A 26076-nucleotide genomic window follows, 5' to 3' on the forward strand; every position below is an offset into this window, starting at 1 on the left:
GAGAAAAGGCAGGCTGCAGAAGAGAGAGGAGTCTCTGATCTGCATCCTGATTTCTCTGTTCTTTAACAAAGTCCTCAGAGTTTGAATACAGGCCTCAATTGCTGCAACAAACACTTTTACTACCTTGCTCCTGGTCCACTTCTCTTCTTACCGCCTTCACTCCTGACAGGTTAGCATTTCCACAGTTATTTTTCACAGACAGCAATAATCCACTGCAGTTTATTAGCAACTGTACTTGTGCATTGACTTTATAATGTACTGAGTCCTCGCTATCATACACAAAGCTGACGGCAAAGTGATGGCTGCAGTTTTGTTCCCCATTGACTCTGATTTAAAGCATGTGCAAAAATATATCTGCCTATGGGTACTTAAGTGGTTTTCAGTGTTTCTGTTATCTACCGAAAACATGCAGAAGTAATTAATCCAGCTCATCTAATGAAATAATTCAGTCCTTCCTTTAAATAGCCATCTTTAGACTGTTTAGAAATATTCTGTATTTTTCTACAGAGGGCAAAAACTGGTTTGTTCATATGAAACAAATCCAAAATAAAATGGTTTTCTGATTATAAAACGAGATTACAGAAAACAGATCACAAAAAATGTATCAAAATGTACCCTTCACATATGACAATATTTCACTTTTATTAAAATATAGTCAGCCTGGTAATACAAAATTGAAGAAAAAGTGTGACTGATTACTGGATTATAAATAGTTTTATAAAGGGAATGTGAATTTTATAGCTGTGACATTAAAGAAATGGGATGAGGAAGTTAAACTCTCAATGAACAACTCATATAAACAATTTACTTTTTAAAATCTTTTTAAAAATGTCACATCACTTTGTTTATTCTTGGAATGACATATATTATTATTTAATTTAATTTTTTAAAATAAAACTTACGTGCGTCTGAAAGCTGCTCTTATATCCAGGCCCTCTGGAGCACGAGCCTCTGAAAGAAAGTGTCCAATACCATAAATCACTGTGGTGCATGTATACATGTATATATATATGTTTGTGTGTGTGTGTGTGTGTGTGTGTGTGTGTGTGTGTGTGTGTGTGTGTGTGTGTGTGTGTGTGTGTGTGTGTGTGTGTGTGTGTGTGTGTATGTATTATAAAAAGAGGGTCACATTAATAAAATAAGGACACTCACCATGAACAGTGAGGTCAAAGTTGCAGCTGTCAAACTTATCCTTGGATGAAACCTCACATCTATAACCTCCAGCAAAGTTAGCCTTGGCAGCAATGATGTGCATCTCAAATGTGTAGACCTGCAATCACATGTGTGCAAAGAGATGTGAGATTTAATGTGTTTGGAGATATAATGTGTTTTGCTGTGTGTATGTGGGATGTTTTTAGGAAGGTGTCTGCTGATTTTCCCTGCCTCCTTTCCTTTGAAATCTCTAAGTTTCCCTGAAGTTCTGGGTTTCCGAACAGGTTAGATGTGTCACTGCTGTGTCATTACCTCGAAGATAGCGTGCCTGTGGTTTGTCGTGCTTTCAGGATAAATGCCTGAGGCAAGATGTTGCCCAACTGAGAGTGAGAAGGGCAGGACTTGCAAAACATGTCGGTTGCTTCAGCGTGAAATGCTACATATTCCAGCCTTAAGGTCATTTTAGTGACAAACAACATGAGCCCTTGCGTTTGTGTGTTCCTTGAACGGAAGCATAGCTTTTACCATATGTTATTCCAAATTTCTTCTAGTGTTGCTTGTTGTGATGTCTTTTTAGCATTAGCCCACCTTGGTGTTGCGGTCATATGTCTCCTTCAGTTGCAGGTGTTTTCCAGACTTGCTGGCAAGGTCCATCCACTTCCCTTTGAACCATTTGACCGTGGGTTTCTTCAGCAGCGACTCAGCGTTCACTTTAGCCACAAAAGTGATGTTTTCACCTGTGTGAAAACAAGGCTTGGATTTGATTCTCATATCTGATGGCATCTTTGCCTTTTCTACAAATGATCATCTTACTGAGCGCACATTATACACATTACATTCATTGTGCGATATAGCTTCTTTTTGTTTTTTATTAAAAGGATACAATATTCTACTTTTTAAGTATTTTCATTACAAGTATCTTTGCTTTTGTGTGTCCACCCTTCCTATACATAGCTGGTTAATTATGTGGGATTAGATTAAGGATTAAATGTATTTAATTTTATATCCTGTATTTTGAAGCCACTCACCTACAGTGACTTCTCCACTCTGAGGTTTCTCTGTGAAGAGTCCAGTCAGGTCCTGTCTGGTGTCTGGAGGATGTGCATCTGAAAACCGACGGGATTAAAATACAATGCTACAGCATAAACTTCAATTATAAAAATGTTTGGGTTTTTCATTATGTTGAAAATAGCACATGATTAGCTTAGCTCTGAGAGTTAAGGCAAACCTATCATGGTCCTGGGCTGCTGACCCAATCTTTTTTATATTTCGGTCCCTCGTGTTCTGTTTATGATCCTCGGGGTCATTCCTAAATTGTTTATTATTGTTTTGTTTTTCAGCTTTGTGCATGTTAATTCGTGTTCACGCTTGGGTTTTTAGTTTCAGTTACTGTTGTGGTCACTATATTGTTCCTCATGTCAGGTTGTCAAGTCTCTGTGTGTGGCTGTTGTTGTGCCTGTGTTACTTCCTGTTTTATTGTGGTAGTCTCTCATCTCTTGTCTTGTCCAGTTCAGCTGTATGTCCTCTTTGCCCCAATCATCCCTCTGCATCTGTCTTGTCTTAGTCGCCTTTTGCCCTTTGTTGAGTAAACTTGCTCACTGTCTTTGAGGTTCATTCTAATGTTTTCTGGCAACTTTTCACTGGCAAATGTTTGGATTTGCTGATTGTTTGAGGTTATTTCCTGTGTCCTGTATTTGCCTCCTTAATGCACTTGTCACATAGAGGCACATGACATAAACCATTCAACTTTCTGCTGTTGTTGTTAAATAGAATATGACAATTTTTGATCTGACATTACTCTACTACAGTAAAAATAAATGTGAAATCCTCTTTAAAAGAAGGTCATTAAAAAGTCTGAGGGGTCCTGTATTTATTCACCCTGCTACATGGAATTACAGGACCTTGGAGACCTTTTCTTTAAACATAGCATGTGCAAAACTTAAAATAGCATCCAGGCAATGCCTTTTCTTACAAATGGCAGCTGTTTTCAAAGTCTTTGTGGAGTACACATGTACAGTTATGGGATATTTGGGGGCATTTTTGAGCATTCGGGGAATGATTTTCACAGCATATTTTATAAAAATGGACAGCTGGTAAGAGAACAAAGGAATCACTGAGTGATAAAAATGAACTTACCCTCAGCTTGTGCTGGGGCAGGAGTTTCTTCTTGTACTGGGGCTACTGCAGGCTGAGAAGGGGCTTGTTCTGGTTTTCCATCAGCAGGGGCCTCAGCTGAAGATAGCAAGAAACATTTGAGAGGCACAGAGAAACGACAATCATACGTTTAGTCCATTCACTGTTCCCCTCTCAACAAAGAATCAGCTCCAAACAGTGAGTTTTTAGTCTTTGAAACAACATAAATAATACGAGAGGTGAAAACATTTTTGTGTTTTGTCAACAAAAACTCTCTGGCCAACATTCATCCATTCGCTTCCGCTTATCATTTTCAGGGTCGCGGGGGGCGCTGGAGCCTATCCCAGCTGTCATAGGGCGAGAGGCGGAGTACACCCTGGACAGGTCGCTAGTCTGTCGCAGGGCTAACACACTGGGACAGACAACTATTCGCACTCACATTCACTCCTGCATTCACACCTATGGGCAATTTAGATTTTTCAATTAACCTATCTCCACAAAGGTATCTGGCCAACATTCATCACCAAAATATTTTTATCTTATCATTTTTTAAAGGCCCGCTGACTTTCCATGTGTTATCAGCTGCCTCTCATGCCTTTCCTCAGTGCCAGTCAAGTGGTGGTTACTCATGAGGAAATAATGCGTTGGTGTGGGTCAAGGTCGTCATGCAAACAGAGTAAAGGTGGCTTTGATATGAGCCCCAGACAGCTGTGGCCAGTCCCTTATAGCACACTGGGCACTTTGGCCGCTGTCTTTCTTTGACATTTGTTTACATCTTACTAAAGCCAAAGGGCCACACTGATAAACGAACACAAATGCAATAGCACAAATGTTGCTCCGTGACACACTTGGCAATCATCTCAATGTACATTAGAGTGCTGTGCAGGTGCGATAAAATACAGGACAAAAGGAGTGAAGTTAAACGAGTGAGTAGGTGTGTTCACGGCCTCAAATGAAGAGCTGGACTTTTTGGGAAATAAACTTGCTGTTGTAATATCATTTGTATTTAGAGACAACAGTCCCCAGGACACAGGCATGCAACTAACTGAAGGAAGCTGTGTAATTTCTAGTCACGTTACAACGAGTCATCCGACCACTGGCTTGGATGACTTCTCTCTCTCTCTCCACCATCTGTTATGTACAATTTAAGTCTTACTGAAACAACATGAAGGCCTGTTTCCAGTTATAGCGACAAAGCCAAATGTCACAGACCCTTACGCCAGCTGACTAGTGTTCAAGTCCCTTCTGGGACAATTATTTTTGATTTAGTGGACCACGTAGGTTCTCATGTAGTTTCAGTAGGATCTTTTGATGTGTTAAAAAATCACAATGTCATGTTTGGGGAAAACACAGTGTGACGACACTCAAGCTTTTAAAGTCCCTTAATACAGAGCTTTCCGTTCAGGGAACCAGGCTTGAATGTCATAGATTTGTTCTAATGAGCCAACAGCTGATCACGTTGTGACTCCAGCAGGGACGGGGGCAGCAGGGTTACTGAAATCCAACAGAACACAAAACAAGTTTTTAAGTTGATTACTCTAGCCCCATAAGAATGCCTCTCCTAAGTTTGTATGCACAACTACAAAACATATTTAACCACATAACAATTGGCCACTTCTGAGGGTCTAAACCTTTATAGATGTCTCTTTTTAAAAAAGGTCAAGACAAAGTTCGACACAGTCATTTCTGGTTCCCCAGCAACTTCACAGTGAGCTATAGAGGTGCCCTTTCATGCACAGGTGGTCTGATGTTTTTTTTTAATCTTTGGACCGAGTCAAGGTAGCTGCCCTTAATACAGTATGAGTTATATGCTAAGCCAGCTGTCTGCTGACTATAACCTTGAATCTAGCTGTCAAATACGAGAGTTTCATCAATCTTCTAACTTAATTCTCGACAGGAAAAGAAATGATGCATTCCCCAAAATGTCAAACTGATCCTTTTAAAGCAAACATCTCTCAAATGCACAGCATACAAGCTGTTTCAGAGATCTGGTTTTGAGTACTGTCAGAGGGTGCTGTCAGAATGTGCAGAAACATCAAGTGCATGCAGTGTGTCAACTATTTACTGCTTCAGTGGTTTTCTGCATCGAGTGCTCCATTTTGCTTTGTGCACAGTGATGACATTACAGCCCGTAGGTGAGCACACAGAGACCTCAAATGCACAGCAGCAGCATCGCAATCTCCCACCTGGTTGAGACACCACCTTCAATTCAAATTTGACCTTTGAGCCCCCAGCGATCACTGCGTAGACACTGGCGTCTTCTTTGGTAATAACTTTTATAGTGAGCGAGTGCTTGTTCCCGTCGGCTGCAATAATGTATTTGCTGTCGCTGGCAATGTCCTTTGAGTTGCACTGCCATTTTACTTTAGCGTCTGGCTTTTCGGTCTCTGCCTCAAAGATCACAGAGGACCCCTCTTCTGCCTCTTGAGTCTTTGGTTTCCTGGCAAATGCTGAAACTGGGGAGGGTGGGTTGGAAATTAAAAGCAAACCTTTGATGTGTCAATTTAACTTTCTTTCTTTAAAGCTCATATGCTGCCAGGCCAGCAGTGAACACCATCATCTCACCGACAATTCAGTGATTAGAATTTGATCATGCTGTAAAAACACTAAATGACAAATATCTGTGAGATTTGACATTATTTAAACTTTTTTTCATCTGGTTAATTTCTCTCTGCTCAAAAAACAAAGATCATGCCCGAAGAAATTCTGAAGAAAGAACAAGACATATGGGGGCAACAATAAGTATGAATATGTCAGCAAAGCTAGAAGAGTCATGAGCTCAGCATGGCTGCCCAGGGTGAAAAATGTTGTACAGTCCACAGCACACTGGGTGGGGCTAACTGAAAACCAATAAATTTGCCTTTTGCCACTCCACACAGATCCTGTCAGAGCACAAACATCAAGTTAGAAGACAAAAATGAATTCTGGAGCACATTCTGGAACGTGAACAAGCATTAACAGTGCTGTACTGTATGTGTACAAGCTAAACACTTTTAATCTGAAAGACTGAAAAAATTTCTTCAGCAACTCTTAAGTGTTTGTCATCTTTACAAGAAGCCTAAAAACAGGGAGCGTGACTGACACGACTGACTGACATGTTTAATGGTTTAACGGTTATGAATCGCACACTTTGTGCTGGCGTAATGCAGGCGGACAGTCTTCAGCGAGTCCTCACCAAACCACACACAAACCAAAAAAAGAAAAAAAAAAAAGCCCTCCACATGTTAACAGATGGCCCCGCAAGTATGAGTTTAAATATAGGATGCATATGTACTGGACTAATAAATGAGGCTGGCAGGCTTAAGCTGCAACAGGGGTTGCAGGTATCATAGTTGAGGGATTAGCTGGATGCTATTTTTGTGACTTTAAAGGGAGAGGAAGAATAATGTGCCCTTCTTGTCATGTTGTCAATCATCTGTACTGTTCTAATTTTCATACTGCTGTCTGGCTTTAAGGTCAAATAGACTCCCTTGAGTTTTATTTTTAGAGAATTTTAGTAATTGTAAAGCTGATTAGTGGTCTTTTAAACCTAATTTCACCTTATTTTTGGATATGTTTAGCAAATTATTTCAGCTGAATCTCACGATGACCGGGTTAAATGTTGGCATTTACAGTTTAATCTCTGTTTAATTCAATCACATTAACAAGTGATTAGTGTTAAAGGTTAGGATTGAGCTGAATGCACCTTCTGCAGCCAAATGTGTTCATTTATATATTATTACAGCTTTTCTTAATGTTGTTGCTGTATTTATTCTTGTCTTTAAATGTTTGACTGAAAACAATCTTATTGACCGCACTGTACTGATAGTAATTGTCAGTAATGTTATGGGCTCAAGACAATTTGTCCTGAACAAGTCCTTGACACTAAAGGTCTTAACACACGCACACAAGCTTGGCCATTTGGGCTGCACTCTTTGTCATCGGATATGTGACATGTCAGGCTTCTCGCTCCTCAAGCGGCCATTCATTTCCCACTCAAGAGCGCAAAGAAAACTGTGGAAAGTCATTTGTCAAGTTGGAATCCTGCGGGGCATTTTTGGATCAGTGAATCATTTTGTGAATGCAGTGATGCTGGAAATGTGACAGTGTCGATTTCACATCAGACGATGTTTCCACCTGCGCCGCGAGATTTGTAAGTGAGCTACTGACGAGACCAAAAAGGGCTTCAAGTTCAGAGTGTTTTCTGATGAGAAACAACAACTGCATGCACACGAATGTAGTAGGTTCTGATTTTCCCTTCCTGGCTACATGATGGCTGATAAAGCATTTTAATAAAGGCACTTGTGGCACCTTAATAAGCCATGGAATATATTTAAATTTGAGGGGATGGAAGAAGAATACTGCTACTTTACTTGGTCAACTGCATTACACATCTTTAAGCTGTACAAAGTGAACATATTGAACCACCTTTCATTTAATAATCATGAAAAGGAAGAGCTACATTTTCTTTATGTTTTCCAAATGTCATTTCTCAGTTACACAGGTTAAAGTCATTGCGTGGGAATAAATAAGCTTTATATTTAAAATGATGTTTTAAGTCTGTTTAGAAAACTTTTCATATAAAAACACTATGAACAAAAAACAAAGGCTGTGTCACCGTCTATAACGAAAATGATATGCAGGTATTTGGCAGGCAGTTTAGTTGTGGTTCATTGCTTAAGAGGGGTGTGGCCCATCTCAACTTTTTCTCACATGTACTTTTTACACATGTCTTGCCATATTGTTGTTCTTCTGACTAGATATTAAGGTAGAACGTGGTAATATCACAATAAAGAGTGTATCTAAAAGTTTACAGTTATTAAGAGAACTCATATCTATGGCAAACCTTTTGATTCATGGATTAGTTTGCTCAAAGCAGGCATGTGACAGAACAGTAGGAACATTAAATAAGATGAGAAATAAATTGCTCCATCTTTGTTTGCTAAGGTAGTCGAATATGTCCACTTACTTGGTTTTTTGACTGGCTCTGGCATCCTGATCAATCTCCTCTCTTCAAATTGTGTGACTCTTTGCTCCCAAACAGTCTGCTGTCTGTCTCAACACCCCCTGCCTTTAATAGTGGGCCTCTTTCCAAAAATGCCTCCCCTCCTTCCATGAACCATCCCACCTCTTGTGCCATTTTTGCTAGTCCTAAGCCAGTGTCCGCAGACACCACTCCACTCCTACAGCCCATTCCAGCAGTGACCCAGCCCCCACTTCCCAGCCCACCGCCTGTCACCGGTCACGTCTGACCAAGGGCTATATTTCAACCATCCTTTCCTCCAGCACCTCGGCTGAATGATAGGCCTTGAGAGGGAGGGGAAGAGATGTAACGCAGTAGTTTATATTTAGCACTTTGATTCCAAAAAAAGTCTGCTCTGCCCACATCTGTTCTGCCTCCTGTTAGCCTGTATGTCTAAGAGTTAAAACTACAAATAGAGAGACAAACTCTAGTTTGTTTGTTTTTTTTTTAATGGATAAGGTCTTTAACTGGTCTGTGTCTTGGACACACATGCATGGCAATCTTGTTGTTTTTTGGCAGCAACTGAGCCATGAGGTTGTCGAGCAAATACAAAGTTGCTTGATCCCTTTAGGGGCCACCGAGGTGGATCATCTGCCTCAATTTCACTCTATCTCTAGCATCTTCCTCCTTAACATGTCCTCCTTAACTACACCCATGAATCTTCACTGTGTTCTTCCTCTTTTCAGCTCCATCTTCAACATGCCGTGTTGAATATATTCACTATCCCTCCATCAAAGCCTTGTCTCTTCATCTCTAAACTGCTCACCCTGAACTGTCCCTCTGATGTACTTATTTCTAATCCTGTCTGTTCCCGTCACTCTCAAAGAAAATCTTCAGCTCTGCCTCCTTTTTGTTAATGCCACATACATCATACCATAATTCTACCCCTCGAAGCATTGCTGTTACACCTTTCTCCCTGTCCTGCTTCTACAAACATTTATTCCTCTTTTCTCCACAGCATACCTCCACCTGCCCAGGTTCTCTTCCACCTGCATCTTACTCCCACTACAGATCAAAATCTCAACTGCAAACATCATAGTTCAGTAATGTAATTCCACCCACACCTTGAACCCATCTGTCACTCTTACTACACACCTCACTACTCACTCACTATCCTCATGGTGCCCTGCACCACCCTCACATACTTTTCTTCCACCCCTGACTTCCTCATGCAGTACTACAGTTCCTCTCTTGCCACTCGCTTACTCTTTCCTACTGAATGCTTTCTGCAGATTCATTCAGTGATGCCCCGTCTGACCATTTCTATACTTCTTCATCAACACTCTCAAAGTAAACATTACATCTATACTTCTCTTTCTCAGCATTAAGCCATGCTGCTGCTCACTGATCATCATCTCTCTTCTTAAACTAACTCTTTCCTACATCTTTATGATATGGCTCTTCAACTTTATCCCTGTGCAGTTACTACAGCTCCGTACATCATCTTGAAAACTGGCATCAGCACACTTCCTCTCTGATCTTCTTCTTCTTTAGTGTTCAGCCTTACATACAACTCACAATTAGCCTTTTCCTTTTCAACTCAGTTTTTGCCGTATCTATACCCTCTCTGTGCTTGTGTCTCAGATTATCTCACTTTTTCTTTGTTAACATCCTCCTTTGAATAGTTTCATGTACTTGTTCTTTTCACCTCCATTCTTATATGTTACTCCGTGCTCCTCCTCTTCTTGAAGCACATTTTCACCAAGCTTTCCAAGCTCCTTAGACTTTTCACCACAGCCTTTTCCATCCTTTTCACGAAATCCACTACTATCTATCGTTCTGCATTTGTCTCTTCAGTATCATACCAACCTAACACTTCCTAATCCTTTCTGTTATCTTCACTTTCATGAACTTTGGAGACTGCTCCAATCACCACTCTCTCCCCCCGGGGACACTCTCTACCGCTTCATCCAGCTCACTCCAGAAGTCCTCTTTCTCTTCTTACTGACATCCAGCCTGTGTGGCATGCCTCAAACCCATGATTTTGTGAATCAGCCAGCTCTCTCTTTGACAGCCACAGTCCTGAAATTAAATGTTACTCCACACTTCTGCCTTTCGTTCTCTCTTGTTACCTCCTAACAGACCTTTTTTGTCTATGCTATACTAAAGCTGCCATCAGCGGCTCGTTTATTCACAAGGGTTGCCACATCGTGTAGCTATGCATGTTTGATTTGGCAACGTTTTCACACCAGATGCCCTTCCTGATGCACCCCAAAGGGATTTGTGTCTACAAAAGGTTTATACTATATTACACTAACTATATTGTACTATACTCTAATCTGGTGCTTTTATGCATCTCATGTACACAGTTCTCTTCTCTTGCATGAGCTCTAAATTACTGTATTTGACTGAAGGACATTTTAACGCCTACATGTTATTGATATTAATTATAGCTCAGCCATTGTGGGGAGCTGTTGGCTCTTGAGACACCAGGTGCTGTGGTAACTTTATATTTACATATTGCAGATTACAGTAGTAAATGTTGCAGTTTGGCTACTCCCATAATGCCAATGGCCATCGTAACTAGAATGCAACTGTGAGACCAACACACAGACGCTGAGCACTTTAAATGAAAAATAACTCTCAAAGTGTTTTTCTCTGGCCCACGATGAAGCTTCAACAGTACAAGGTCAATACAATATGCCATAAAACACAGTTTCTAAATATCTAATTTCACACATTATACATATTTAAATCTGCTACCCTCAGTAACACATTACATATGTTAATATTTCACATACAGGAGCATCTATCTATGACAAAATTTGCCTTTGACATACTTGATTCTGACATGATAAATAAATTTCGTTCCTATTTTCTCAGTTAAAAAAGGAAGTGTGTGGAAACGGAGAAGTCAGTGAGCATTTCATAGGTCTTCTTTAGACAGTTTGCTAAAAAATGTTTTATGAAAATGAAAAGCAAATAGAGAACAAATGAACAGAGGACTACATTGCCCACTCAGTGATATAACATAAAAATTGTAGTTGTGTAACTTTCAACATAGTGGGTTCTTTATACCCTCTATGAACAGGGGAACTGGTGGCTGCGGTGTGTCAGTACACACAGGCAGATATAAGTACTTGGTGACAAGTGACTTCACCTCCCCAGCCCCATATTAACCTCATAGTTCCTCATAGTTGAACGATTATCTTTTCAGTTGTAATGAGAGATGTCACTTAATCTGTGTGTCTAACACAATTCAACTTTATATAGACTTTGTGTTTCTTCTTCTTTGTGTTTTATCTCCAGTGTTTGCCCAAATCACATCACAATTATCTTTGCAAGAAGCACAATACAGATAAGGTGACGGACAATTTATTAACTTTGTACATGCGATTTGTAATTGTAACATACAGCGTTTCATATACGGTCTTCTAAACCATGATATGAAACCTAATATTCTGTTTTAAATATATTTTTTAAAAATCCAGTTTAAATATATACAAACAGTAGTAAAAACATTACAAGAGAACTTGTACATGTTCAACATGACAAAGAAGTTGAATGTCATTGCTGTGGTTGAATGACATGAAGCAGAATTTAGTTTTGAAAATATATCAGATATTTCCAAACAGAATATGAACGTCTATGTGTGCACCCCCACTTAAAACTGCATAGGGGGATGTCAACATGCCTACATCCACCCCACCCAAGAGAGGGCTCTGTTTCTTTTCCTTAATGCTTTTAAACAGGCAGCGAACAAGTCAAATCCCTCTCATACCAGGAGTTCGAAGAAAAGAGTCATATAGCTGCTGCTTGTACATTTAATATGAAACTACAAAACAAAAGCAGACGTAACCTGCTGGAACTCATTGCTCCAGATTCCAAATAGCTGAAAAACAATAATCCCAGCTTGCTTTTACATTTCAGAGATGCAATGTTTATCAGAAAGTTCATCTGACTGACTTTAGTACCTTTGAAAAGAAGCACTCAATCTGTTTACCCATGGATTTAAAGTCTTAATGTAAAAGCCATGTATTTTTTTTCACATTTCTGTTGCGTACACAGGAAAACTATTATACTTTCTATCAAAAAGACACAATAAACCAAAATGACAAAAAAGAAATTCTACAAGAAAAATTAAGAACAAAGATTTATGAATGTGTTTGAAAATGATGTTGTAGAGTTTGATGATCGTAGATGATTGTTCCCCGTGGCTGGTAGTGGTTTTTGTGGTTTAAGAGGTGAAGTTCAACTTTATGGTTGTTTTGTACATGTTGTTTGTCTGTATTTCATTCACAAGAGTTAGGCGTCAGACAAGAGTTGCCTGCAGTTTTTGAGAGACTGAGCTAAAGTCATTAAACTGTATTACTTTAAGCCTGAAATAAACTTTAATCTGTAATAAACTGCACACTTTAAAGCTATTTTGACTAAAATGGCCCAAGGGTAGTTGTAATTAGGAATTCTTTCTAGTTCCTGATATTGACTTTGTCTGTTAGGTGTGTGTATCAAAGGTCTCTCTAAACCATGGTATCACATGACTTTCACTTCCAACTCTGGCCACCTCAACAAGGAACACCAGCAATAACACCTTTTCAAAAGTACTCATTCACAAATATCTATACACATTTACAAACAGCGTGTTACACATAACCGTGTTCGGCCCTGACTTTATTTTCATTGTGATCATTTGGAGTATTTTGTCTTCCAAATATTTCAGACAGACAAGCCAAACTGAGCTTTCTATGGTGATTCTTCTGTACTTATTAAACGGTCCCCCAGCATGTCTTAGAAGGAAGATTGTGGTCCATAGCTTTATGCTGCATTTACTAGTACCTTCAAAGACCCGGTCACACTGTGCAGCAGTACTCATCAGGAAGACTGATTAAATCTATACTTTTCATTATTCAGTGCTAGTATTTGAGCATTCCTCCTGCCTATATGTATGCTTTTCTGTCTAGATGACTCTTGCCCAGCACCTCATCACTAAACTGGTACGTCAGCTTCTTTTTGATCTTTTTCACCTCTCCGGTTTTGCCATAGTTGCGCAGAGCACGAGCCATCTTCTGGTAGGTCATTTTCTTGCGGTTTCCCTTCTGGATTCCCCAGCGGTGTGCGAGAGCCTCCTTGTGTTTGGAAGAAAACTGGAATGTCCCTTTATCTCTGTCCACCCACCAGATACTGTCCTTCATGTCGCCGTTCCTTAAAAGGTCCAACAGAAACTGGTACAAGCGGATCTTCTTTTTATTACCTTTGGAAACAAGAGAGTTGCATCATTAGAAGTGACATATTATAATTTTTTTGTTTTACTTACAGATTAGAAAATCTTATATATATATATATATATATATATATATATATATATATATATATATATATATATATATATATATATATATATATATATGTATATGTGTGTGTGTGTGTGAATATAAATCATAAAAGATTAAATAAAGAAATGTATAACTTTATACAAATTACACAAAGTCAAAGATCGGTCACTGAGAAAATTTGAACTAAAATTGTTTCAGCAGAGCAGTAGTTGATTTTACAATATCTGTTTTATGTGTGTCAACGTTACACGGCGTACAGTGCAACACTGCAATGACTTTGCACGAAAACGCTTTTAAGTTCTTAGAAGCAATGGAAAATGTTTTTCCTGCAGATATAGCCGTCCATGATTCATCATATTTTTTACACAATCATTCTGTTGTAATGAAATGAACCTAGCTTGACGCACAGTTAACTGTATCTGAAGTAGGTTAACCAATGCTTAGATGTCACATTAACGATGCAGGAGGTCGTTCGTTAATTTATATCACTTTACACATGGCTGCCTGTAGCCATACAACAAAACTGAGGACAATTGACTTCTGTACACATCAAAAGCAAGATAAAGACACTGTTCATGCTGTATGTTATATGGGAACACAACACATATCTTTTTCTAATATCATCATACTGTAGTTTTTTGAGACATTTAAAAATCATTCGTTTGCACTCTAAGATTATTGTGACTAATTTGTTAACAAAATAATTAAATAAAAATCTAATTTATAGTTTAAAAGAGTTATTTTTACAGCCACCTGATCGGGAGTGTAGGTGACAATTACACATGCGACCAAACTATTTACTCCTTGGACAAAATGTCTCTATAGTCAGAGAAATATGGCGTTTTTGGTTTTTTTTCTCCTTTCACTTCCACTCATACACAATCCAAAACTAAAGGAACTCTGTAAAGCCGATTGGGGGGGGGGGGGGGGGAGCATTTTACATGGTACCAGTTTAGTATGACGCACATTCACTTCCACTGAAATCCTCACCTCGGTGCTTGGTTTAAAAGAAAAAAATTCCCCCAAACAAAACAAAACACTGCATAAAGCATAAGCCACTTGACTACAGGTACTACTGACACTGGGCACCAGACACTACTCAGGTTCTGTCACATCCTAAATAATATAAAAGAGGAAGTGCACACTACTTTTGGTTAAGCCAGAGAACAATGGTCAACTGTGAAAGGATTTGGACATGATCCAGAACGTCCACTGACACTGAGACTCTGACTCTGGTGTGTGAGTCAATCCTGCTGTGTTGGAAAAAATGCCTATTCAACAAACATGCTGCTGTCTACCACTTTTATACAGAACTTGGTCACAGCAGAAAAAAATGCCCCAAAGACTGACAGATCTCTGTAGATACCTCATTAGAAGGCCAGCGAGGTAGCAAGCTTTCCCACTCTACACAATGCATGTTTTCCAAAATCCAGTGTAGAGAGACAGAAACTTTTAACCGAACTGAACTGAATTGACCTGTTTTCAGAGTACCCCACCTCTTGCCTAGTGACAGCTGTGATAGGCTTGGTGGACGGATGAATGAGTTGAACTGAATTCCATTCTTGGAGACCAAATTCATGATAATTCATAACAGAAAAGAAAACCTCACTGTCTTTTTGTGGCCAATTTCCGGAGAAGATGCAAGACCAGCAGTTGTTGTGCAACGTGTAGCTGATCCTAAAAGCGCAATTTAATTTGTCAGCAGAACACAAAGCTGACATGTCTTATTGACAAATGTCCACTATCCAAGTGCACAGAAAGCAAAACTCATCCGTAAGTCAGACAGAGACTCTTGAAGCACCTCTGATTCATGCATGACCTAAAACGCAACAAATAAACATGCCCCTTGTCTTGGTCAACGCATTCATAGAGGAACTTGGACCACGTCCACATGGTGTTGGCCTGTATTTATATAGCGCTTTACTAGTCCCTAAGGACCCCAAAGCGCTTCACATATCGAGTCATCCACCCATTCACGCACACATTCACACACTGGTGATGGCAAGCTACATTGTAGCCACAGCCGCCCTGGGGCGCACTGACAGAGGCGAGGCTGCCGGACACTGGCGCCACCGGGCCCTCTGACCACCACCAGTAGGCAACGGGTGAAGTGTCTTGCCCAAGGACACAACGACCGAGACTGTCCAAGCCGGGGCTCGAACCGGCAACCTTCCGATTACAAGGCAAACTCCCAACTCTTGAGCCACGATCAGATATTATAGAAAGTTCCTTTAGTTTCCAGGACTCAAGAACCTAAAGAAAGAGTATTGACGTAGAACTTCTAGATATACAACGACCTGAGAATCTTAAGAGTGAGACTATGAATGTGAACACGGTCAGAACAGTTGGTGCTTCCTAAAGTATCCATGCTAACTGCCACAGACTGAGTACAGCAAATCTAGTTCCTTACCCAGCTCTCCTGTTGGGATATAAGAAACTCGATCTCTCAAGCACTCCTCATCAGACACCTCCAGTGGCGGACTTCGTGCCCCATGGTCCTCTTCATCAGAGCTGCGCTGGGATATATGCGGTGGATACAAGGTCCGAGGGAAGAACGTTACCTGTAGCATACAAATCAAAGTTAGTTTTAAATAAAATGTTTGCAATGATTTAACTTGTAGACTATCTATTAAATTATTTTCATCTCCAGGTTTCCCCTGAGTTGAAGTGAAACAATAATAATAATAATGAAATAATGATGTATCATTTCATAGAAAAGAGCTTCTTCTTGCGAATGATTTTAAATAATGTTTAGCACCAAAGATGGCTAAAGAATGCAAAATTGCACTTAGCATTTATTGGTAAAAAAAAAAAAAAGTATACAGTACAGTACTTTCTACAAGCTGATGCAATAAAGAGCAGTTTGTAAAGCAGTTCAACTAAACTCTGCTGTAACTAAATGTGACATTTAGATACTGCCATGTTCAGAGTGGTCCAATCCAACTACCAAGGGCTACAGAACTTAATGATGTAATCCATCTTTTAATTTGTATTTGTAGCTGTACTTAATTTCCTAAGAGGTCTGCCGTTTTAATTGAGAAAAGAAATTTTCCTTGCAATGTAACATTTTTTCAAGTATGGTATTTAGCCTTTATCTGGTTTTTTCAGACACAGTTTCACACGTTTTATTTATTTAAGTATGTATGCATCTATTTATCTATTTCATGTATGTATGTGTGCATGGGTTTAGTTCTAATATCATTTTTAAGCCGCATGTTTGACAGCTAAAGACTTTTGGAAAGTTTTAAACTACGTTACTAATATAAAGTGCAGACAGAGATGATGGTGCCACTCTCAAATGCACTCTGTGACCACTTTATCAGAAACGCCCGTGAAATCTAAAGCCATCCGACAGCTCTACCATAAGTATGAAAACTGAGGTCCTGAGTGGGTAGTGCTGCAAGACCACAACATATTACACTTTTAACGGTATAGCATTTCACTGCAACATTAGAATTGTCATCTTCACAATGCCGATGCATAAGCTTGGCAAAAGTATAATTCATTGCACAGCTATTCGCTATGGTCGTTGGGTACTGTTGTACTGTACTCTATATCAAACACGTACAGTGAAGTGTGGGTTTCCACTAAGATGTTCTCACTGCAAGTGAAAGCGTAAAACAAAGTTTCTCTCTGCATGAGCTGTGATGTGTGGATGCTCCTGTGCGTGTGACAGGCAATAGCTGTCAATGTATTCATAACATCTTTTGAGGCAACGGTCGGTACAGATACCTAAATGTGAATTTCCATGTGCGAACAGTGGTTTTCACATTGTACTTTCCTGTTACACTTAAATTTCTGTATCAACACCTTATCTCGCTCTGTCTCTTTTTTTTCCAAGCACACAAACATTTTCATCTCGTAAAAAATGGCAGATGTTTTTTTAAAAGGGAAATTTCACTCGCTAACAAGTGAAAACCGTCATGTGACCTATAGGCACACATGCTCTGTGAGGGTTTTTTTTGTGTGATTGCTAACAGCAAAAGCACAAGTTGCTCTTTATGAGGTGAGTATTTTGGTGAAGTTTAAGGTTAATCAAAAGATGTTTTACAACATGAAAAATCCCTTATGCTTTTATGCTACACGTCAGCTGTATCTGCTTGTTTCAGGACTTTACGTCTTCACACTACTGAGTGAAATGTTTATTGTTATAACATCTCTGGACTTAACATCACCTAAAATAGGGAACATGAACTTTGCATGTAGCCATAAATGTCACTATACATGGTACATACATGGTAAGATTTGGGGAAAGTCTCTGATCTTCATCAAAACAAGTCCTTTTTATTGTGATGCACATGATCTCACATGTGCTGAAGATTGAATGTAGAATTTTTGTGGGTTTTTTTCTCCTTTGAAACATGTGAATATACAAGAAAACAGGCACACATGCACACGCTTGCATAACACAAGTTCATACTGAGGTAGGCAACAAAATGTATGGGGTTTGAAACTGACGACGCTGAAGCGGTTAGACGTACTGTTTTCCAAAACCAGAGATCTCTGTTCTAGTTCACTGGTTCATAACTGGAGGTTTGAAGCATGCAGATGTGACTTTGAGTTTAGCTGAGTCTACAGAGCCTATTCAAAGTAATTTTTCCTTTAACACTGGGAAGAAAGAAGAAAAAAGCACTAAAATAAAAGTGTTTCTTGTAACTCAAAAGATTCACTTCCTGATTTTTGTAACAGGACCTTAAAGGGCCTCAAGGTCCCGAAATCTTCTCTGTGATTTCAATAACAGCCTCGAATTATGTAGATTCTGAAGATGTCTGCATAGAACTAAAAATATATGGTGCACTGTAGCAAAATCGGCTTAATCAGCTGACAGATATCAGTTTCTAGTGAATGCTTTTTCCACTCCACCACAGAGAGCAGAGTATAGTTATGCTTCATACTTGCACAGTTGAATAGTGTAAATGTCAGTGGCTTTAAATAGATTAAAAAAAAATAACATCAAAGTAGTTTAATGTGTTATCATACTCACTGGTGGGTAAATGTTTGATTTCAAATAACTCATTTCGAGTAGTTGATGATGATGCACTGAAAGCCTTAGTTTAAAGAATGCACACTGCAGACCAACAGTTTAAAGCTTGCTGGCAGCACTTGTTCTTTTTAACAGTTTCATTTGCACTTAATTATTCCCTTTAGTAGTCAGCATCACTGTCATTTTAGCCTCTGACTACTAATGACTGCTTGTGTTTTGTGGGTTTGAGGACTTACTGGTTGCTGTAACACATGGGAATGAGCCGCTAGATTTGGATCAAGCAGGTTTTCAGCTTCGTATCGTAGAGTGTCGTGTCGTAAGAGCCCAGATGGGTGGAGAGCCTGCACATTCTGGAGCTCTGTGAAGTTGCTCTCTTGGAGGTTTTCAAACTCTGCAGGGTGCACATGAGGGTGAGCATGGTAGTCCCAGTGTTCTAAATAGAGATGGTGAAAAACAGCGTAATGGCCACAACCTTTTCTCTTCTTTTTGTACAGTAATAACTATTTTTGCTACCGCAGAATTTGTAACATGTGAAATTAGAAAAAATGGAAAGAAATTAAACCCATTCAGACTGATTTTTAGACAAATCTAAACTCGGAAAAAAGTCTGTACAAATGCACAAATGACAGTGGAGACATAATAAAAGCCACAATGTATTTCTGTGAAAATCCATATTTGGAGATATTTAAAGAATTTAAACAAACAACAAGTGGAAAACTGGCTTTCTGAAAGTGCCTGAGTTTGCATCAACAGTGTGAAATGAATAAAAGAGAATTCAGCATGAAGCTCTTTCCTGTTTGTTGCCACACTAGCATTATTACCACAGCCACTGACTGTCTTTAATTTGCAATTTTCTTTTTTACAAATTTTCCCTAGTTGTTTTATTTTTAAAACTTATTTAGTTGTTTAGAAAAAAAAACAAAAGATAGATAAGCTAGCTTGAAAAGTACAAGTTTTTTTTTAAGTGTTAACACTGCAAATATGCAAATATTTTAAATGCAAAGTGCAGTCTTATCACTAATAAACAAAAATAGTTAAAAAAGCATGTCCCATGTCAACTCTAGCACTACAACAGTAATTAATATCTATTACCTTGATCGGTATATATGAATTTAAACATTTCTGGGTGTAGATAAAGATTTGACATCTTTCGACGCCAGGTTAGAGCACATCAAAATGACAAGTGATGCCTTCACAGCCAGCCCAGTGTCAACTTGTTTTAGTGCAACATTCAAAACAGTTGATTACAAGAGAAAGTAAAGCACCTTTCTTATATTAACAAAACCCCATGGGGCGAAAGTTGTTCTATGTCTGTAGTTATAGCGGCAAAAAAGAAATGGCATCTGTTTCCTGTGTTCCAGTGTGCTCCAGCTGCACACACTGCAGTCTTTTTATGTACAACAAACCAGAAAAGTCTGCGTTACCACATTAAGCCATGGCCAAAGTTTTTTTTTGAAGGATGACTAAAATATGTTTAATATCAATCTTTTTATATATTTAAAAATACAGTTTAGTTAATGACATCAGTATCTTTAAATACAATCTCCATGCATTGTTTTTTATTTTAAAATTATTTACATTTAAATATCACCGAGTGGATTTTCACAGTCCAAACTTTTTTTCATCATTAATTTACATTAAATTTCTTTAAACAGTAAAAGATTAGAAAAAATCAACGTTGAAGTAAAACTCACCTGCCTGGCTTTCTGGATCTAGGACATAAGGATATGAATATTCTGGAATTTGATGTCTGTAGATCTCAGGGTCGTAAATTTCATCTGTGTGCTGCTGGAACAACAAAAGCAACAACAACAAAATGTATATATCATTAATGAAAAGCGTTAAGTCAATGGTGTATGTGGACTATGCAGAAAATATATTCCTTATCTGCATTTTATCCAATGGATTTGTAAATTATTTGTAACATTTTAAACACCCGTTTAAGTCGCCTGTAAATGTATACACATTTAAATTAGCTTCAAGTGTTGCTACAATAATGACGATTTCTTTTCTCTTCTTTGTCCTACAGTTCTGAAACTCTCAGAACTTTTGAGTTTCAATTTCATGTACCTCATCGTATAATACACTCTTAGAGTTTGTAAGCCCTGTATTCAAATTGTAGTAGAAACCACATTAACTCATCTAATTTTTAAAAAAAATGTATGTCATCCATTCTTAAGAGTGTTTCTCTGTTTAGTCCTGCGGTAAAAAAGGACTAGTCTGTCAGCTCTGTTTAAGTTTCAAAGTCTAGAAAGTCTCCTCGGAGTTTAGATATTTGTAATAAAAGAAATTATACTTACAGGCTGAATGAGATAGCTCTCCATTCTGTATGGATGGAACATGGATACCTCTTATCCAGGACCGACTCTCAGATGCTTTGCTGGTAAAATGCTCTCTCAACCTTTCAAAACTTTTGCGGCACCATTGCACAATGTTTCAAAATTTCCTCTCAGTCAACGAAAACCAAAAAATGTCTCCCTCTCTTATTGTATAGCACAAGCTTATAACACTTACTGCTCAAACAGGCCTTTCAACTGCATCAGATAAAATTAAATAAACAAGGCCCACTGTTTAACTGCAAAATGAAAAAGGAACTTTTGACTTCTGTAAATTTAGTGTGGGTGGGAGCAATAGAGTGTGTCTGCAAAAGGTTCCTGGCCATTTGATGATTTGTCAGGGGAGACCATGAAACTTCACATTTATCAGGGTCTCTATGCTGTCCCATGCCTTGGTAGCCAATCATCATCGAGGGCTTTCCTCACTGTCAGTTTCTCCCCCCATCAAGTGTGAGGTGATAAATGTGGGCAACAGTGTTTGCAAGCGTTTAACGTGTTGTTGTTTGTGCTCTTTGTCAATGTCTGCGCTTTTACAACGTGTCATATTTAAGCAGATGGACTAGTATATATAAACATTTATGTTTTAAAATTCTTTCTGCACATTATAATGCATTTTTAAATCATGTAGATTTAAAATAAACATTGCTATTTTTTTCACAATTGCTACATCATGTTTTGTTTTTAAGCTTTAAAATCAACCCTTGAAATGATGTCAACTATCCCTTGCAGTTTACAAATAGACAACAACATGTTATAAAGCATGTATTACATGGCTATATGGTGCTTATAAATGCTCAGCTGCTTTGTCTCAAGGGCTCAAGTAAAAATTCCATGCTATTTTACCAACCTTGCTATGTTTAGTATGTAAATGGCAACCATGTGCCTGGATCCTGAACTGCGGACCTGAAACCGAGAGACTGAAGGAGTGCTTTGTAGCAAAATGACTACTACATTTGTTTTGGTCATGTAAACAGTGGCTTGCTGAGGAAAATGTGGCCCCTACACACAACACACACGCATGCAATGCACAGCTGTGAGATAAGATGAAGGTACAGTGTCTGTGCTGTAACCTCACCGAGGCAAATGGAGATTGTGATTATCACACAGAGAAGATACGGTTGGAATAATTCCTGAGGGGGAAGTGAGTACCTCTGTTGCCAAACAGTAATGACAGTCTATGAAACTGAGAAAACACCTGTTTGTTTTTAATTCAGTAATGCATTGTTATGCCATATATTAAACTAATTCTTTTGGCCAACATGTTCAATGTTTAGGAAGACATCGGGCTGCCATCAAATTTAGATGTTAGATGATCGACCATATATATATATATATATATATATATATATATATATATATATATATATATATATATATATATATATATATATATATATATATATATATATTAAAAAAAACACCTGATTATTAATGTTTAGCCCGCTTTCACCCTAACAGAACAGCTTTGACCTCTTCTCTTGGAGTGCAGTGAGATGACGGTGGATCCTCTCGGTCGTGAGCATTGAGGTGTGGGTCCTCAGTGAATCAGGTTTGTTCCAGCACATCCCACAGATTCCTATCTAGATATCAATCTGGAGTATTCTCTGAAGTTGTAGAGCATGTTTTTTGCAGTATGGCAGGCTTATCGCCGCTGCCTCCCAGGTCTGTCATGGCAATGGTCTGCCTTTTCTTTACCTTTAGGTGGATGGTACATGTCAGAGTCTCATCCTCATGATTCCAAGGGCCCAAAAATATTGAGATGTAACAGGATGATTTTATTCACCTCACCTATCAGTGGTTTTAATGTTGTGGCTGAGTGTTGTAGCTGCATTGGTTGCCAGTTTCGAAACATATCATGTCAACTGTAACATCTGAAAATAAATGCGTATTTCCCAGATGTTGAAATAACTGATAAATAATACAGTAACAGTGTAGCATAAATCTGAGTGCATATTGTTAGACCTGCCTGCTTAAGAGGAAGAATGCAGTATTGTGATAAGGCATTGTGCTGAAAATAAAGTCCGGCATAGGATCAAAACACCGAGTTTATCTTTATCTTCGAACACAGATCACGGTCACACAGATTCAGAGATTTCAGCTATACATCATTCAGTCGGTCAAACTTCATTTTAAAATAACACACATGCGACACACATGCACATAGACATTATAGCAAATGCACACTATTAGTCATACGGAGTGCACATATGCATTTATCTCTTTATGGAAGCTGTCATGTTACAGTCCGTCACAGAAATAGTGCCACCTCAGGGTCTTTTGTAAATTTAAATGCTTTTAATCCTTGTGACCTGCTTTCCCCTTGAACTGATGAGGGATCATAATTGTCTCACTTTAGGGAGCTGTTAAAAACACACAGACGGAGGCCTACCCCCAAACCAGCCCCCCTCTGAATCACAGCTGCCTGAGCTGAACCAACCATATGTACAGTAGCATTTTCCAGGAGTATTAATACACAGAGTGAGCTGCAGCAAGACCGGAACTATTTCTATCACAACTATTTTCAGTGACGCCAAAAGATAATGTTTGGTTCTTTCCCCCCCCCTCACTAAGCAACATAATGACCATTTTTGGCATAACATTCAACGTCCATTTAAGCTAACTCAAATATGATCATTTAAATATAGGATATGATTTAGATTACTCCGTTATGTGCTCCATATCATAAAAAATATAATAAAATTAATACAGCATTTCATAACAGAAGTTATGTGTTATCATTTTCAGAGGTGAGAGAAATACTTTAATGTGTTACTTTTGTAAAAGTAGTTTTGGTACACAGAACAAATACCAAAGAACTGTTGTATTTGTAGATTCACCATCAATGTGTATTTAAAAATCCCATCGTGGGCGATGGGATTGGGCGATCGTGGCTCCAGAGTTGGGAGTTCGTCTTGTAACCAGAAGGTCGCCGGTTCGAGCCCCGGCTCGTACAGTCTCGGTCGTTGTGTCCTTGGGCAAGACGCTTCACCTGCCGCCTACTGGTGTTGGCCAGAGGGGCCAATGGCGCGATATGGCAGCCTCGCCTCTGTCAGTCTGCCCCAGGGCAGCTGTGGCTACAACTGTAGCTGCCTCCACCAGTGTGTGAATGTGAGAGTGAATGAATAGTGGTATTGTAAAGCGCTTTGAGGGCCCCGAAAAGCGCTATATAAATCCAATCCATTATTATTATTATTATTATCGTAAGAGTGCTCATTATGCACAATAACACATTTCTAGATCATATTTATTATATTATTTCACGATAATTATTAATGCAAAATTGTTCTTCATTTTAATGCTGTAACTGGCAAAGAGGCAAGTTTATTTGTAGTAGTTTGTACTACAGGCATAATCAGTGACTTGAGCTTTAATAAAGGTTTACAGTATTTTCCTCTGAACTGCTACAGAGAAGTACAATATTGCAAAAGATTGAAATACTCAAATACTGTGAGTAATTGTACTACATTATGGGGTTTTTTTGTTGTTTTGTTTTGTTTTAGCAACACCATCTTGAATCAGAGAGCCATGTTAAATGTTTTGGTGACCAATTAAAATAAACCTAACAATCCTCACAGATAAAATGACCTGATACTTAGGAATCTTAAAAGGAATTAAAATGTGTCATGCTTGTCTCTGATTTTATCAGCACTCTAATATATGTAATGCAGTAAATAAAATGCAGTACTGTGCCGAGTGAGTGTGAACATGCTGACTAAAAAAATAAGTCAAACTATCCCTGTTGAACTTGCTTAAGTGTAACATAAAACTGCATTTTCAGTCTGTGGTTTCATTTCTGTCGTAACAATTGCATCAACACTGTGTCCAAAGTAGGTAAAGACAGAAAAAACAGATTAACATTTAATGTTTTTATACATGAGCATACAGTCAAAGTTTTTAAAACTGCACTCGACGTCAGTGTTTTAATCGTCTCTTCTTTTGGGTTTTATAGTGTTAGTTTGTTTTCCTTGTGGCCTGAGTGATGAAGTACATTACATGCACAACAGCAGTATTATACTATTAAATGAGGAACTGGGAACTCTTGTTTCAGATTCAGTTCCTTGAAGGCTGACTTTAAATGAATCCTTTTACGTGTCATACAGTCCGGATTGTCCAGGTCTCGATAAGAGCGGGTCACCTCTCTGCTGCATTTTTATTTTAATTTGCGTGCTATTTTCTGGTCGGTTCAGCAGGTTTAATGCAGGCCAGCTCCAGATGAGGCCCTTCTATGCAGTTTATAAACAGACAGGCATCAGGCATATAAAGGTATTATTAAAAGAGTGGCAATGCCGGCGTAAATAACAAAACAAAGCTGACCGTTGACACGTAATTCGCATTGTGCAACATAACAGAAACTGCAGTAACAGAAACATCTGCAGTAAACAGATGGCTGAAAACAAACTAGTTTCCACACAGCTTTGAAACTTATTGCAAGTACAGTCACAAACTCAGTAGTCATATTGCTTTAAGAAAGAAATACTGACAACTTATTCAGTGTTCAGTAAAACCTTTATTTTTATTTTTACTCCAACATCATACAGATAGGTTGCAACATCAAAAACACAACATAAAAACCATTGCCACAAGACATCACATGCAACACAGTGTTTCTCTGAAAGCCTTCCATTTGTCATGTGTGTATGATTTTACAGTGACTTTGACTAACCTCTTGCTGAAATACAGTCAGAGGTCACTTTATTAGGTACATCTGTGAACTGTAATACAATCTAAAAACTTCTTTGCAACCTTTGGAAAAGTATCCCTTTACTTAACACTGTGTGCATGCGTTTATTTCTTAGGGCTCTGTTATACCACTGGCAGACATTTTGCTAAAACATGACGAGGCTCAGCACAGCTGCTCTTAAAACAGGTGCTCCTAATGTCCAGTTTCAGCGTGATCGCTGTGCCAAAGTTGTTTGTACTTATCTCCGTTGGCAGAGATACTCCCACATTGCAGATGTGAAAAAAAATAATGACCATGAAAAAATCTAAGCAGACTGGAATAGTATAAATTAAAGGTACTCAGAGGGCTCCATATTTAATCTTCCATCTGCTGCAATGTACGTGTTTGTACATTTTGTACCCACTCTTAATGACATTTAAGGGTTACTGAGCAAGGCATTAACCTCGACTCAGCATCAAAATACAAGGCAGCTGCCTAAGTTTCAATATCATTAATTCATTTGTATATTTTACTAA

General features: G+C 38.6%; 2 protein-coding genes across 4 annotated transcripts in view; both read right to left on the reverse strand.

Annotated features, from left to right (window-relative positions):
- Positions 1 to 8309, reverse strand: part of mybpc3 (myosin binding protein C3) — a 33381-nt gene extending 25072 nt beyond the window's left edge. Inside the window, exons 1-7 of the mRNA XM_080302833.1 lie at positions 8234 to 8309; positions 5472 to 5741; positions 3289 to 3384; positions 2181 to 2258; positions 1741 to 1889; positions 1153 to 1270; positions 903 to 951 (exon numbers count right to left, since the gene is read on the reverse strand). Coding sequence (XP_080158959.1) covers positions 903 to 951; positions 1153 to 1270; positions 1741 to 1889; positions 2181 to 2258; positions 3289 to 3384; positions 5472 to 5741; positions 8234 to 8258 — 785 coding nt within the window. The 5' untranslated portion in view covers positions 8259 to 8309. The remainder of the gene's footprint in view (positions 1 to 902; positions 952 to 1152; positions 1271 to 1740; positions 1890 to 2180; positions 2259 to 3288; positions 3385 to 5471; positions 5742 to 8233) is intronic.
- Positions 8310 to 11586: 3277 nt separating this feature from the next.
- On the reverse strand, positions 11587 to 21221 carry spi1b (Spi-1 proto-oncogene b). Of its 3 annotated transcripts, none has more exons than XM_026166540.2 (5): positions 20845 to 21221; positions 20239 to 20329; positions 18781 to 18977; positions 15971 to 16121; positions 11587 to 13478 (listed from the first exon to the last, which is right to left on the reverse strand). In XM_026166540.2, the coding sequence occupies exons 1-5, from the start codon at positions 20884 to 20886 to the stop codon at positions 13165 to 13167; spliced, it is 795 nt and encodes a 264-aa protein (XP_026022325.1). In that variant the 5' UTR covers positions 20887 to 21221; the 3' UTR covers positions 11587 to 13164. The 3 variants fall into 3 exon arrangements, with proteins under 3 accessions (XP_026022325.1, XP_026022332.1, XP_026022318.1); XM_026166547.2 differs by having other exon boundaries at positions 18781 to 18935; positions 20239 to 20332; XM_026166533.2 differs by having other exon boundaries at positions 20239 to 20332.
- Between the last annotated feature and the right edge of the window lie 4855 nt (positions 21222 to 26076).

The sequence above is a fragment of the Astatotilapia calliptera genome, chromosome 1 (assembly GCF_964374335.1).
Source record: "Astatotilapia calliptera chromosome 1, fAstCal68.1, whole genome shotgun sequence".
Lineage (NCBI taxonomy): Eukaryota > Metazoa > Chordata > Actinopteri > Cichliformes > Cichlidae > Astatotilapia > Astatotilapia calliptera.